At 41.8% G+C, this 15,699-nt stretch overlaps 1 protein-coding gene across 3 annotated transcripts in view; it reads right to left on the bottom strand.

The window, feature by feature from the left end:
- The window catches only part of LOC115174779 (protein FAM13B), a 76,694-nt gene that overhangs the window by 38,915 nt on the left and 22,080 nt on the right, over positions 1-15,699 (bottom strand). For all 3 annotated transcript variants that reach the window (XM_029733671.1, XM_029733690.1, XM_029733680.1), the window contains exon 6: positions 15,213-15,354. In XM_029733671.1, coding sequence (XP_029589531.1) covers positions 15,213-15,354 — 142 coding nt within the window. The remainder of the gene's footprint in view (positions 1-15,212; positions 15,355-15,699) is intronic.

The raw sequence follows: 15,699 nt of genomic DNA, 5'->3' as shown, positions 1-15,699 counted from the left end.
AGAATACATACACATGCCCGTCTGAAGTTTGCCAATGAACATCTGAATGATTCAGAGGACAACTGGTGAAGGTGTTGTGGTCAGATGAGACCAAAATGGAGCTCTTTGGCATCAACTCAACATGTTTGGAGGAGGAGGAATGCTGCCCATGACCCCAAGAACACCATCTCCACCGTCAAACATGGAGGTGGAAACATTATGCTTTGGGGGTGTTTTTCTGCTAAGGGGACAGGACAACTTCACCGCATCAAAAGGACGATGGACGGGGCCATGTACCGTCAAATCTTGGGTGAGAACCTCCTTCCCTCAGCCAGGGCATTGAAAATGGGTCGTGGATGGGTATTCCAGCATGACAATGACCCAAAACACACGGCCAAGGCAACAAAGGAGTGGCTCAAGAAGAAGCACATTAAGGTCCTGGAGTGGCCTAGCCAGTCTCCAGACCTTAATCCCATAGAAAATCTGTGGAGGGAGCTGAAGGTTCGAGTTGCCAAACGTCAGCCTCGAAACCTTAATGACTTGGAGAAGATCTGCAAAAAGGAGTGGGACAAAATCCCTCCTGAGATGTGATGCAAACCTGGTGGCCAACTACAAGAAACGTCTGACCTCTGATTGCCAACAAGGGTTTTGCCACCAAGTACTAAGTCATGTTTTGCAGAGGGGTCAAATACTTATTTCCCTCATTAAAATGCAAATCATTTTATAACATTTTTTACATGCGTTTTTCTGGATATTTTTGTTGTTATTCTGTCTCTCACTGTTCAAATAAACCTACCATTAAAATTATAGACTGATCATTTCTTTGTAAGTGGGCAAATGTACAAAATCAGCAGGGGATCAAATACTTTTTTCCCCCCACTGTAAGACACCGCATTCCCCCTCCTATTCTGAGATGTTTCAGAACCCATAAACGCCGACTTTCTCTCTCCCCCTCGCCAACTGCATCTGCTGCTGCCGTGTCACAGCCACATTGCCATGGCAACAGCTCCCTGACACCACTGATTGCATTTCAGGGTCTTGTCCCTCATTGTGTATGCAGACGGTTATGAGTAATGGTTGTGTGTTGTCATGGCAGCGGTATCTGTCCGCTGTCTGTAGTATAGCAACAGAAAGAGAGCCCAGGGGAGAGGATTCTCACACCGTTTTAACGGATTAGACACATTTATCCACATCAACAAAGCCCAGAACATTGAGCATTTCTCCAAAGGTTAAATATACTGAAGGGGGAGACTACTAAAGGTCTCTGTTGGATGAATGGGGAGTCAAAATAACCTTCACATTTTACAACACAAGGGCCTGACAGCTGTAAATGCTCACAATGTGTTACAGAGACCATGGAACTTTCTGTATCATCTCCACAAGCTTTTCATAAACCGCCGGGTGCGGACAATGATTATTACGCATTGACAATTACCTAGAACCATTTCCCATGTCAAATTCAGATGTAGAAAGGCTTGATTCTACTAACTTTTTGTGGATTGTTTTCTCAAAAGTTTAGAATATTTTTCTCAAACACATGGAATATTTATCCAAAATATTAGGTCATATGCTAATCAATGTTTACATCTACAGTGCCTTCAGAAAGTATTCATACCCCTTGACTTACTGCACATTCTGTTGTGATATAACCTAAATTCTAAATGGATTAAATGTATTTATTTTCTCACTTGTCTACACACAATACCCCATAATGATAAAGTGAAAACAGTTTTTAGAAATGTTTGCACATTAATTGGAAATGAAATACAGAAATCTCAATTACTTAAGTATTCACACCCCCGAGTAAATATTTTATAGAAGCACCTTTGGCAGCGATTACAGCTGTGAGTATTTCTGGGTAAGTCTCGAAGAGCTTTCCACACCTGGTTTGTGCAACATTTGCCCATTATTCAAGCGCAGTCAAATTGGTTGTTGATCAACGCTAGACAACCATTTTAAGGTGTTGCCATGGGTTTTCAAAACTGTAACTCAGCCACTCAGGAACATTCACTGTCTTCTTTAGCAAATCTACTATAGATTTGCCCTTTTAGGTTTTAGGCGTGCTGAAAGGAGAATTAATCTCCTAGTGTCTGGTGGAAATCAGACAACCAGGTTTTTGCCTGTGGTTAGCTCCATTCCGTTTATTTTTTAATCCTGAAACTCACCAGTCCATAGCGATTACAAGCATACTCATAACATGACGCAGCCACCACTATGCATGACAATATGGAGAGTGGTACTCAGCGATATGTTCTATAGGATTTGGCCCAAAGATAACACCTTGTATTCAGGACAAAAAGTAATTGTCTTGGCCATGTTTTGCAGTATTACTATAGTGCCTTGTTGCAAACAGGCTCCCTTCTTTTCACTCTGTCAATTAGGTTAGTATCGTTGAGTAACTACAATGTTGTTGATCCATCCTCAGAGTTTAATGGCTGTGATAGGAAAAAACGAACTGTTTTAAAGTCACCATTGGGCACATGGTGAAATCCCTGAGCTGTTTCCTTCCTCTCTGGCAACTGAGTTAGGAAGGATGCCTGTATCTTTGTAGTGACTATTATTGAACACAGGAGTCCATGCAACTTGTGACTTAAATACATTTTTACTCCTGAACTTACTTAGGCTTGCCATAACAAAAGGGTTGAATACTTATTGAGCCAAGACATTTCAGCTTTTTATTTTTAATTAATTTGTAAACATTTCAAAAAAACATAATACTACTTCGACATTATGGGGTATTGTGTGTAGGCCAGTGACAAAAACCCCAAAATGTAATTAATTTTAAATTCAGGCTGTAACAACAAAATGTGGAAAAAGTCAATGGGTGTGAATAGTTTCTGAAGGCACTGTATATGTTAAACAAGGAGGAAGCCATGCATTCATATTATGTAATCTTGGTTAACCCATAAATAAGGTCTTGTGTAATTGGTCAGACGGTCGATTAAGTTATGAGTCCATACATGTTCAATTAAAGAGTCACCCATTTTGAATGATAGTTTTTGTGGATCTCTGAGCGATGTTCTATAGATTCCCTTGGTCAATTAATTTGTATCTGAGATATTGCCGTTTTAGCAGGCAGAAATTTGGCCGGTATGACGTAGCACTGAGATAAAGCCGGTCTCACTACACTGGAAGTTAAAAGGAACGCAACTTTAAGATTGCGAAAACATCTATCATACAAGTCAGATTTCATAAGCCATTGATCATATTTTTGCGATACCCGTACCTCTGGAAATGTGTAATATACCAGAGGGTATAACACATTTGTCCCATTTGTCTGCCTCGCAGTCCAGGGTGCATTGCATGGTGCCATTGTGAATGTCAAACCCCACTCTGAGGCACATCAATTTGCAGGTTGAACATGGTGAGATTTACTCCTAAATTGATAGTGCAGTTTGATTAGGCGATTTTACAGATAATTAGCTACTGCACACGCTGATAATGACTTTGGTATTATTGTGTGTAGCTACGTTTGCTAGCAAGTTACCTAGCTAGCCAGCCAGTCCATAGAGAGAGCATTGCAGGTTTTGTGGTTAACTTTAGCTGTAACAGATTTCCACAACAATTCACACATTTTGCTACCAATCTTATTATACAAAATGAAACATTTGTTGACAAAAAAAAGTAATTGTTCTCACATAGTGTTATGTAACACTAAATAATAGGAATGAGTGGTTGGGTGAATTTTTCCTTTAAGAGAACAAAGAGTGATAGACTTGCCTGTAACTTGCAGAGGTTATGGGCCAAATGTCCCCTCACGCAACTAATGCTGCTCGTTATGTCACGCATCCCATTGTATCTTGACAGACATACGATAGCATTTATGTTTCCGTAGTCTGTCTATGAAAGATGAATATTATGTAACAGTATCTGCTGACTTCATCTAATTCCACCATGCCTAAAATTGTCATCATACAGAACAGAAAGTACCAAGCAGGGAGCTCAAGAAGTGGAAAACGTTGTTTCAGTCACCTGTTATTATGAATAGGACACCTCAGAGTTTCTGACTAGTGAATGTGATTTCTAATATCCTAGGCTGTCAGGTAAATCCATTTGAATTCAAATCACTTTTTGACAGCATCCCTTTTGATTTAAACAAAACTTTCCAGACATTTTTGCCTATGGAAGAAGTGGTCAGATAGTTACTTTCTGGACCTGAATGCCAAAACATTCACTGGAACTGATAAACGGTTGAGTTAGAAATAATTTAAAAGCTTACAAAAAAACAGGGTTGTCAAACTATCTTGTAAATTTGTAAAATCATATATAAAGCTACAACCACATTCACATTATGTAACTTAGACCCTACTTTACATCTGAGGTTTGTGTTGTGACCGCCATCAGTTGAGACATGCTCTTAAATACAGGGTAGGTGTACTTTCAAATCATAGAAATTAGAGCCGGGACAATACCAGTATTGCAATATTTGTTCCATGGAAAAAATTAAAACACGAAGCAGATCTAACTATTAGGTCCTTCAAAACCAGCTGTCTGTAAAATCTTATGTGCTATTGCATGGAAAATAAACAAATGTGACTCTGCAAAGACAACATAATGATGTATGTGTACAACATTAGGGCTTTTTTATTTCCCTAAAGAAGTTAAATCCGCTTCATGTTTTGTTTCCTTGCCGCGATAGTAACGAATATCACAATACTGGTATCGTCCCTGCCCAAACAGAAACAGAATGGACTGATCCGTTCAGACCACTGCCATTTAGCTGATACACCATTGAAATTGAAACGTTAAATTCTAATTACTACCACAAAAGATGGCTGCCGGTCAATTTAATTGGACATGTCTATTCTATATATAGTGCCTTCAGAAAGTATTCATCCCTCTTGACTTAATCCACATTTTGTTGTGTTACAGCCTGAAATCTAATTGGATTAAATAGATTTCCCCTCACCCATCTACACATAATGCCCCATAACGAAAGTGAAAACATGTTTAGAAATCTTTGCAAATTTATTGAAAATTAAATACAGAAATCTCATTTGCATAAGTATCCACACCCTTAAATCAATACTTAGTAGATGCACCTTTGGCGGCGAATACAGCTTTGAGTCTTGGATATGTCTATCAGCTTTACACATTTGGATTTTCTCCCATTCTCCCTTGCAGATTTCCTCAAGCTTTGTTAAGTTGGATCGGCAGTGAACAGAATTCTTCAAGTCTTTCCACAGATTTTCAATGGAATTCAAGTCTGGGCGACTTCCACACACTTGTTCTGAGGCCATTCCAGCGTTTCATTGGCTTTATGCTTGGGGGCCATTATCCTGTTGGAACGTAAATCTTCACCCTCATTCTAAGGTCATTTGCACTCTGAAGCAGGTTCTCATCAAGGATTTGCATGTGCTTGGCTACATTCCCTATTCCCTCTATCCTTACCAGTCTACCAATCCCTGCCGGTAAAAAGCATCTCCATAGTATAATGCTGCCACCAGCATGCTTCACGGTGGACAAAGACATAGTGCTTTTCATTCAGGCCAAAGAGTTCAACTTTGTCTCATCAGACCACTGAATATTTTTGCCTTATGCGTTCAGTCTATCAAGTGCCTTTTTGCAAACACCAGGCGTTGTCATGTGCCTTGTTCTTAGGAGTGGCTTTTGTATGGCCACCCAGATTGGTGAGGTGCTGTACAGACTATTGTCCTTCTGGCAGGTTCTCCCATCTCAGCCAAGGAACTCCGTAGTTCTGTCAGTGGTCAATGGGTTCTTGTTCACCTCGCCAACCAAGGTCCTTCTTGCCAGGTTTCTCAGTTTAAATCGGACACCCAGCTCTAGACAGAGTCTGGGAAGTTCCATATTTTTTCCATTTCCCAATGATGGAGATCACTGTGCTCTTGGAAACTTTCAACACTGTAGAAATTGTTTCATACCCTTCCCCAGATATGCCTCATCACAATTCTCTCTCAGAGATCTACAGGCAGTTCCTTGGACTTCATGGTATAGTTTCTGCTCTGACATGTACTGTCAACTATGGGACCTTATATAGACAGGTGTGTTTCTTTCTAAATATTGTCCAAACAATTGAATTGGCCACAGGTGTACTCCAATCAAGTTGTAGTGACATCAAGGATGATCAAAGGAAATTGGATGCACCGGAGCTCAATTTGGGGTGTCATAGCAAAGGGGTGTGAATACTTATGTATTGAGATATTTCTTTATTTCAAAAAATGTGACATTTTATTTTCACTTTGTCATTATGGGTTATTGTGTGTAGATGGTTGGGAATTGTTTTTATTTAAATCCATTTAGAATTCAGGCTGTAACAACAAAATGTGGAATAAGTCATGGGGTATGAATACTTTATGAAGGAACTGTACAGTATTTATATGATTTCAATAGGTTACCTATAGAGGATTGACAGTATCATTTACAACAGATAATCCCATTCAAACATTCTCTGATGTGTGGACCTCCATATTTGTGGTACCATTTGAAAGTAGAAATGTCTATTTGAGGCCCATTTTTGTACATTTATTAGCCAAAACATGACACCCACCCTGTATTCAAGAGCATGTGTCTCAACCGATGGCGGGCACAAGACAATAACTCCAGTTGTAAAATAGGGTCAAAGCTACGACATATGTAAATATGAAGAAAATAATAATTCTCATTTACTGTAAAAAATAAAATTTAAAAAAATCTAGAAATTATCAAAATTTGACAACCCTGTTTGTAAGCTTTTCAATTAATTACAGCAATCTCAACCATTTATCTTTTCCAGTGATGAAGACATGGATGTCTCCTGGTGTGGTGGGGTATACAAAATAGGTAAACATTGACCACATTTCTCTTGAATGTTTTGGCATTCAGGTCCAAAGAGAGAGAGGGAAAAAAACTGTCGGGGGAGGTTCTCTTCTGCACTGTTCAACTAATCCAATAAAATGTGATGTTGAGATGGAGTGTCGCCTTGTTACCGTCCAAAAGTGGATGTCGTATCACAGGCTCTTTCCATTTCCCCTGAAAACCGGATGCATACGGTTTCTTCCGTCCCCGCTGAGGGTGGCTAGAGGATTAAATGTTTCAGAAAGAGGGCTCTGTGTGTTAGCCACTCAGCCCGAGCAAGTCTGCCCGCTCACTAAGGACCAGTGGGTAGCGACAGCAATGTGAGGAACAAAAGGGCATAACCTTGGCTAGGGCTAGAGAAGGGGTTCCCAAACTTTTTCCACTCAGGGGCCCCTCACGTCTATTTCTATGGCACTGTTCATGACACAAACTGTTCACATCCCTCTTGTTGGTGGAGAGAATTTTGAAGGTTTAAAGCTCATTTCCTCCAATTCTAGACATTTTGTCACGGGGTTCAACAAAGTTTTTGCAGTTTTAAAGCTAATTTTCTTGCACTTCTATACATTTTGCCATGTCTAATGTGTATTCATGTGATATTTCAGTGACAAAAAAATAACATCTATGGGCAAAAAAATATACAAACAAGTTAGCTGACATGGGCTAGTTGATCTGGACATTTCTGACAAGCTATAAATAGCTTTAAGGTATGCAATGACTAACATGACAAGAGGAACTGATGATGCACTACCCAATTTTGAAATTGCACCTTGTGCATTCATTGTTTTATTTTGTTTAGACTACTGCAATGCTCTACTTTCCGGCTACCCGGATAAAGCCCTAAATAAAACTTCAGTTAGTGCTAAACACGGCTGCTAGAATCTTGACTAGAACCAACAAATATTACTCCAGGGCTAGCCTCTCTACACTGGCTTCCTGTTAAGGCTATGGCTGATATCAAGGTTTTACTGCTGACCTACAAAGCATTGCATGGGCTTGCTCCAATCTACCTTTCCGATTTGCTCCTGCCATTCATACCTACACGTACGCTACGGTCACAAGACGCAGGCCTTATTGTCCCTAGAATATCTAAGAAAACAGCTGGAGGCAGGGTTCTCTCCAATAGAGCTCCATTTTTATGGAATGGTCTGGTCTGCCTATCCATGTGTGAGATGCAGACTCAGTCTCAACCTCTAAAGTCTTTATTGAAGACTCATCTCTTCAGTAGGTCCTATGATTGAGTGTAGTCTGGCCCAGGGGTGTGAAGGTGAATGGAAAGGCACTGGAGCAACGAACCACCCTTGTTGTCTTTGCCTGGCCGGTCCACCTCGCCACTGGGATTCTCTGCCTCTAACCCCATTATAGGGGCTGGGTTACTGGTGCTCTTCCATGCTGTCCCTAGGACGGGTGCGTCACTTGAGTGGGTTGAGTCTGAAGTGATCTTCCAGTCTGGGTTGGTGCCCCCCTTGGGTTCGTGCCGTGGGGGAGATCTTCGTGGGCTATACTCGGCCTTGTCTCAGGGTAGTAAATTGGTGGTTGAAGATATCCCTCTAGTGGTGTGGAGGCTGTGCTTGGCAAAGTGGGTGGGGTTATATCCTGCCTGGTTGGCCCTGTCCGGGGATATATTCGGACGGGGCCACAGTGTCTCCCAACCCCGCCTGTCTCAGCCGCCAGTAATTATGCTGCAATAGTTTGTGTCGGGGGCTAGGGTCAGTCTTATATCTGGAGTATTTCTCCTGTCTTATCCTGTGTGAATTTAAGTATGCTCCCTCTAATTCTCTCTTCTTTCTCTCGGAGGACCTGAGCCCTAGGATCATGCCTCAAGACTACCTGGCCTGGTGACTCCTTGCTGTCCCCAGTCCACCTGGTCGTGCTGCTGCTCCAGTTTCAACTGTTCTGCCTGCGGCTATGGAACCCTGAACTGTTCACTGGACGTGCTACTCTCTACCGAACCTGCTGTCTCAAACTCTGAATGCTCGGATATGAAAAGCCAACTTACATTTACTCATGAGGTGCTGACCTGTTGCACCGTCTTATAACCACTGTGATTATTATTTGACCCTGCTGGTCATCTATGAACGTTTGAACATCTTGGCCATGTACTGTTATAATCTCTACCCGGCAAAGCCAGAAGAGGACTGACCACCCCTGAGAGCCTGGTTCCTCTCTAGGTTCCTGCCTTTCTAGCGAGTTTTTCCTAGCTATCGTGCTTCTACATTGCTTACTGTTTGGGGTTTTAGGCTGGGTTTCTGTATAGCACTTTGTGATATCGGTTGATTGATTGATTGGAGGTCGAACCTTAGAAAATAAAATATAATATACAATTGAATAGAGAAGAGCATAATATTCACTCAAATTCCCCTGCCTTCGGTTTCACTCTTGCAAGAGCGGGTATGTAATTTTCTCAGTTTAGTTTTTCCAGGTTTCCATTTTTTTTTAAAGTTTCGCTCTCTCTCAAAAATCACTTTTTTTTTAATAGAAAAAAACAACAAAAGTGGATATTCTAAGTCCACAACAATGCTTAAACCACATCAGACCACTTTGAGGTCTGGGAAAAATAAAGACAATTTGATTTTTGGTTGCAGCTACCCTTTAATGGAAGGGCGCACCAGCATGAGACTGTTGTTTGATTAGCGATGTTTCTTTAGTGCTCATGTGATTGCAGTGTTCGCATCAATTCAGCCAATTGTGTTGCAAATGATCATATCACTCTGCCAGGCATAGGCTACTTTGTAGATAATATTTAATTGAGAAGGTTTTTGGAAAAGCCTTTCCAACTATACTAGAAGGTTATGAATAGAATCATCGCTAAAGGCTACACAAAGTGGTGCATTTCTGTGCCGTTTCAGAAAGTTGTAGGAAAATACGAATCACTTTGTTGATGTCTTATGATTAACTTGGGCAAATTCATGATCTTTCTAATAAGTTCAATACATTTAGTTGATTTCCTACTAAGTTTTAATTTCTGGATTCTGTGATTCCGTCTGCAGCGCTGACTTTATAGGGCACCCACAGGTGCCATATGCCTTGCCTGTAAAAAACAATGCACTATCCCAGGCTAAAGTAGAGCAGCTTCATCAGAATGGGCCAGAGAAGGGTATCTTATGTAGAACAGGCCTGGAGGGAGACGATAGGTAACGGCAATGTCCCCATCACAATCAGCCACTCCAGCAGCAGAGTTGGGAGAAGCTGAGAGGAGAGAAGCTGGCAGGGAACCTGAGATTTATGCCTGGATTAATTACCAGGGACCCTTGTGAGCTGTCAAGTGCTCCTCCGCTACCCTGGCTCAACTCCAACTCGGTTGCTGTTTCCTTCTCCAATTAGCTGCCTACCTTCATGCCTTCCTCTCCTACTCCACAGCTGTACAACAATGAACCTGGTCAACCCTGCAGAGCTTCCTCAGAATAGGATGACCCTGCCTCATTCAGATGAGTGTCACTGTGCAACAGGATGACCTTTCCTAGCAACAACACAGCTCAGTCCCTCGCAGTTATGACTAGCCCAACCCTGCCTCAAGGCTCTAGGCTACTACTATTCCTGATTAAATGCAGTGAAACTGAAGGCAAGGAAGCGCTTCCCACCGCCCTATGGTCTCTGGCCAGGCAGGATAGAATAAGCACTGCTGGCTGCCTGACTGTGCGGTGTGAGAGTGACTTATCCTGGCGAGTCAGTCTTAATACTCCTTGAGGTCCGTTAGGAAACCCAGACGTCCCCGGAGATGGCCGCAGGTGTCGGTTCCACCGCTACGTCACCATGGTTATGTAAACACTGCGGTTACACATTTTTCTTCATACAGAACAGAGGGCCATTCCTGAACAGCATTTCCCTGAACTATTCAGTTACAAAACAGAGGGAGAAGAGAGTCATATGAAAGGAATGTGGCTTATCATTGTCAGTTTCCTGTGTAAGAGTGCCTGCCTCTGGAACGCAAATATGCGGCCGCCATCGAGGATTAGGTCCAGATTTGAGAGGGTGCAGCAGCACATCTGCCTAACGCTGATCTGAAGACTGCTGTGTGTGTGTGTGTGTGTGTGTGTGTGTGTGTGTGTGTGTGTGTGTGTGTGTGTGTGTGTGTGTGTGTGTGTGTGTGGGGGAGCCATGGCTGAGAGGAGCTCATGAACACCCATTTTCCCACAAAATGCTGGGAACTTCTGGTGCAACCATTGCTACTTCATAAAGGCATGCAGGCAGGTGTAACAGAAGCCATCTCTCAGGCTCAGGACCATGACTGAACACTTGCTAATGACACACCTCTAGGTGTCTCCATGGGAGTAGAAGGCCATTATAAAAAAGGCATGCAGACAACAAAGGGAACTTCAACTCCACCCCAAAGCCTCTTCACTTTCTCTATTCTCGCAACAGTCGTCTTTGGCTTGGGACGGAAAAACTGTCCCCAACATTTGACTGCTTTGAATAAACACTGCAGTAATTCCATAATCTCCATTTCTTAATCTCAGTTTTTTTCATGGCAGTGCCAGAGTGTCTGGAATAATGTTAAAACCCTCTACTTCCTCATTACGGAAATTCAAATGAACATATTTTCCGTCAACACAGGCATGGCGGAATAGAGTTAATAATTATGTTAGGTAATAACAACCAGACCATTATACCTTGACGTACGGGCTCCCTACCTCCAAGCCGCCACACATTCAGCCTTTAACCCATGCAGCAGGGCGAGTGAGGTTTTACAGTGCATTCGGAAAGTATTCAGACCCCTTTCCACATTTTGTTAAGTTAGCCTTATTCTAAAAATGTATTAAATCATTTCCCCCCCCTCAATCTACACACAATACCCCATAATGACAAAGCAAGAACAGGTTTTTTATTTTTTTAAGAAATGTTTGCAAATTTATAACGAAAAAAAACGTATGACAAGTATTCAGACCCTTAACTCAGTACATTTAAGTACAGGCTCTGGCTGGGCCACTCACAGACATTCAGAGACTTGTCCTGATCCACTCCTGCATTGTCTTGGCTGTGTGGTTAGGATCATTGTCCTGTTGGAAGGTAAACTGTCACCCCAGTCTGAGGTCCTGAGCGCTCTGGAACAGGTTATCATCATGGATCTCTGTACTTTGCTCCGTTCATCTTTCCCTCAATCTTGACTAGTCTCCCAGTGCCTGCCGCTGAAAAACATCCCGACAGTATGATGCTGCCACCACAATGCTTCACCATAGGGATGGTGCCAGGTTTCTTCCAGACGTGACGCTCAAAATTCTGGCCAAAGTGTTCAATCTTGGTTTCATCAGACCAGAGAATCTTGTTTCTCATAGTCAGAGTCCTTTAGGTGCCTGGCCACTACCAAAAAGGCCTGATTGGTGGAGTGCTGCAGAGCGTTGTCCTTCTGGATGATACTCCCATTGCCACAGAGGAACTCTGGAGCTATGTCAGAGTGACCATCGGGTTCTTGGTCAGCTCCCTTACCAAGGCCCTTCTCCCCAGATTGCTCAGTGTGGCCGGGCAGCCAGGTCTAGGAAGTCTTGGTGGTTCCAAACTTCTTCCATTTAAGAATGATGGAGGCCACTTTGTTCTTGGGGATCTTTAATGCTACAGAAATGTCCTTCACTGTACTTCCTTAGATCTGTGCCGACACAATCCTGTCTCGGAGCTCTACGGAAAATTCCTTTAATCTCATGGCTTGCACAGTCAACTGTGGGACCATATGCACACACACACACACACAGTTGTGTGCATTTCCAAATCATGTCCAATCATTTTAATTTACCACAGATGGACTCCAATCAAGCTGTAGACACATCAAGGATGGTCAATGGAAACAGGATGCACCTGAGCTCAATTTCGAGTCTCATAGCAAAGGGTCTGAATACCTATGTAAAGAAGGTATTTCATTTTTTAAATTTTATTAGCAAAAATGTCTATAAACATGTTTTAACTCTGTCATTATGGGGTATTGTGTGTAGATTGATGAGGGAAAAAATTCATACATTTTATAATGAGGCTGTTATGTAACAAATTGTGGAAAAAGGGAAGGGGTCTGAATACGTCCGAATGCACTGTCAATGCTCTCTTTGGTAAATAAATGAAACTAGCTCCAGTAGACAAATCATTTTGAGTGTGAACTATATAACTGTACTGTATTATATGGCCTGGAATTACGCACATTATTCAAACCATGATAAAGCAGGGAGAAAACATGCGATTCTGTTGCAGAGTTACAAGTATAGGCTAATGAATTTGATTTTAAAATATATTTTTGTATAGTTAGTAGGCTGATGCATATACAGCAACAGTTAAAAGTCTGGACACACTTACTCATTCCTTTATCTTTACTATGTTCTACATTGTAGAATAATAGTGAAGACATCAAAACTATGAAAATAAATTAAGATTCATGTAGTAACCAAAAAGAGTTGAATCAAAATGTATTTCATATTTGAAATTCTTCAAAGTAGCCACCCTTTACATTGATGACACTCTTGTAATTCTCTCAACCAGCTTAACAAGGTAATAATCTGGAATACATTTCAATTAACAGGTGTACCTTGTTAAAAGTGAATTTGTGGAATTTCTTTCCTTCTAAATGCATTTGAGCCAATCAGTTGTGGTGTGACAAGGTAGGGGCTGACAAGGTAGGGGCTGACAAGGTAAAAGAGATCAGACCATCATTACCTTAAGACATGAAGGTCAGTCAATCCGGAACATTTTAGGAACTTGGAAAGTTTCTTCAAGTGCAGTCGCAAAAACCATCAAGCGCTATGATGAAACTGGCTCTCATGAGGGCCAATAGAGAGAAGGAAGACCCAGAGTTACCAGGTCATTAGAGTTACCAGCCAAAATAAATGCTTCAGAGTAAAAGTAACAGACATCAACTGTTCAGAGGAGACTGCCTGAATCAGGCTTTCATGGTCGGATTTCTGCAAAGAAACCACTACTAAAGAACACCAATAAGAAGAGGAGACTTGGCTGGGCCAAGAAACACAAGCAATGGATATTAGACCGGTGGAAATCTGTCCTTTGGTCTGATAAGTCAAATTTGAGACGTAGAGTAGGTGAATGGATGATCTCTGCATGTGTGGTTCCCACCGTGAAGCATGGAGGTGGTGTTGTGATGGTGCTTTGCTGGTGACACTGTTGTGATTTATTTAGAATTCAAGGCACACTTAACCAGCATGGCTAACACATTCTGCAGCGATACGCCATCCCATCTGGTTTGCACTTAGTTGGACTATCATTTGTTTTTCAACAGGACAATGACCCAACATCTCCAGACTGTGTAAGGGCTATTTGACCAAGGAGGAGAGTGAAGGAGTGCTGCATCAGATGACCTGGCCTCCACAATCACCCGACCTCAACCCAACTGACATGGTTTGGGATGAGTTGGACCGCAGAGTGAAGTAAAAAACAGCCAAGTGCTCAGTATATGTGGGAACTCCTTCAAGTCTGTTGGAAAAGCATTCCAAGTGAAGCTGGTTGAGAGACTGCCAATAGTGTGCAAAGCTGTCAAGACAAAGGGTGGCTACTTTGAAGAATCTAAAACACAGTTGAAGTCGGAAGTTTACATACACCTTAGCCAAATACATTTAAACTCAGTTTCACAATTCCTGACATTTAATCCTAGTAAAGATTCCCTGTTTGAGGTTGGTTATGATCACCACTTTATTTTAAGAATGTGACATGTGGGAATAATAGTAGAGTGCATGATTTATTTCAGCTTTTATTTCTTTCATCACATTCCCAGTGGGTCAGAAGTTTACATACACTCAATTATTATTTGGTAGCATTGCCTTTAAATTGTTTAACTTGGGTCAAACGTTTCTGGTAGCCTTCCACAAGCTTACCACAATAAGTTGGGTGAATTTTGGCCCATTCCTCCTGACAGAGCTGGTGTAACTGAGTCAGGTTTGCAGGCCTCCTTGCTCACACACAGTTTTTCAGTTCTGCCCACAAATCTTCTATAGGATTGAGGTCAGGGCTTTGTGATGGCCACTCCAATACCTTGACTTTGTTGTCCTTAAGCCATTTTTCCCAAAATTTGGAACTATGCTTGGGGTCATTGTCCATTTGGAAGACCCATACATATGAAATGTGAAATCTGACTGGCTCAGCTAGCAAGTTTATACTAGCTTTCAAGCACATTGACAATCTTGAGAAATACTGCTTGTTGAAGTATAAAACTCCTTTGCTAGATGTAAAATGGCACGACTAAGATTTCTTCACCCCCCAAAAAATTGACAGAATTATTGTTTTAGCTTAGATTAATTCAGATTGATTAGAGGCAGAAATTGGGTTCGACAGATGATGTAACCTAGGTAATATTTTTCAAATGTTATGACAACACGTTGTGGCCAAACTACTTCTGATCTATCCCAATACTGTTTGCGAAATACAAGATAGATCAGCCCAGGCAGAATCAACGTGCTGACGCAAGACAATGGCCCAGAATAGAACATCTCTAGAGGGGAGAATAGGAGTGTCCTTACCTGTTCATTGATGGAGCTGTAGTCGGTGGTGGAAACGTCATCGTCCTCCGAGTCAAAGAACTCCTCCTGATTCTCCAGCAGCTCCGCCAGGATGCGGCTAACTGACTCCTGCTCCTTCAGATCCTCCACGTCCGTGTCTAAACTAAGGATAGAAGATATGACCTCAGATCAGCTGTTATCATAAACACACATCTGTGTCGGAACTACAATATACAGACAAGAAACGACCTTAGATCAGCTTTTATCACTACCATCCCACCTTACAATAAACTTAATGATGCAATGAGTGACTAACTTTAGTTTGAGTAATCTGACTCCACATCAGATGACTAAGAACTGGTGCTCGTAAGTACACAAAGATCAAATATTCATATTCAATAATTAGACTCTGGCATTGACAGAACAGCTGTTGTCTCCCTTAAGTCAACAGAACACGGCTGTTTTCAGAGCATTGGCCACAGACGCTCTCGTCTAGAAGATGCTCTTA

Source organism: Salmo trutta, chromosome 3, assembly GCF_901001165.1.
Source record: "Salmo trutta chromosome 3, fSalTru1.1, whole genome shotgun sequence".
Classification (NCBI taxonomy): Eukaryota; Metazoa; Chordata; class Actinopteri; order Salmoniformes; family Salmonidae; genus Salmo; species Salmo trutta.
Note: the sequence above shows the minus strand (reverse complement) of the source record. Positions and strands in the feature narration are given on the sequence as shown.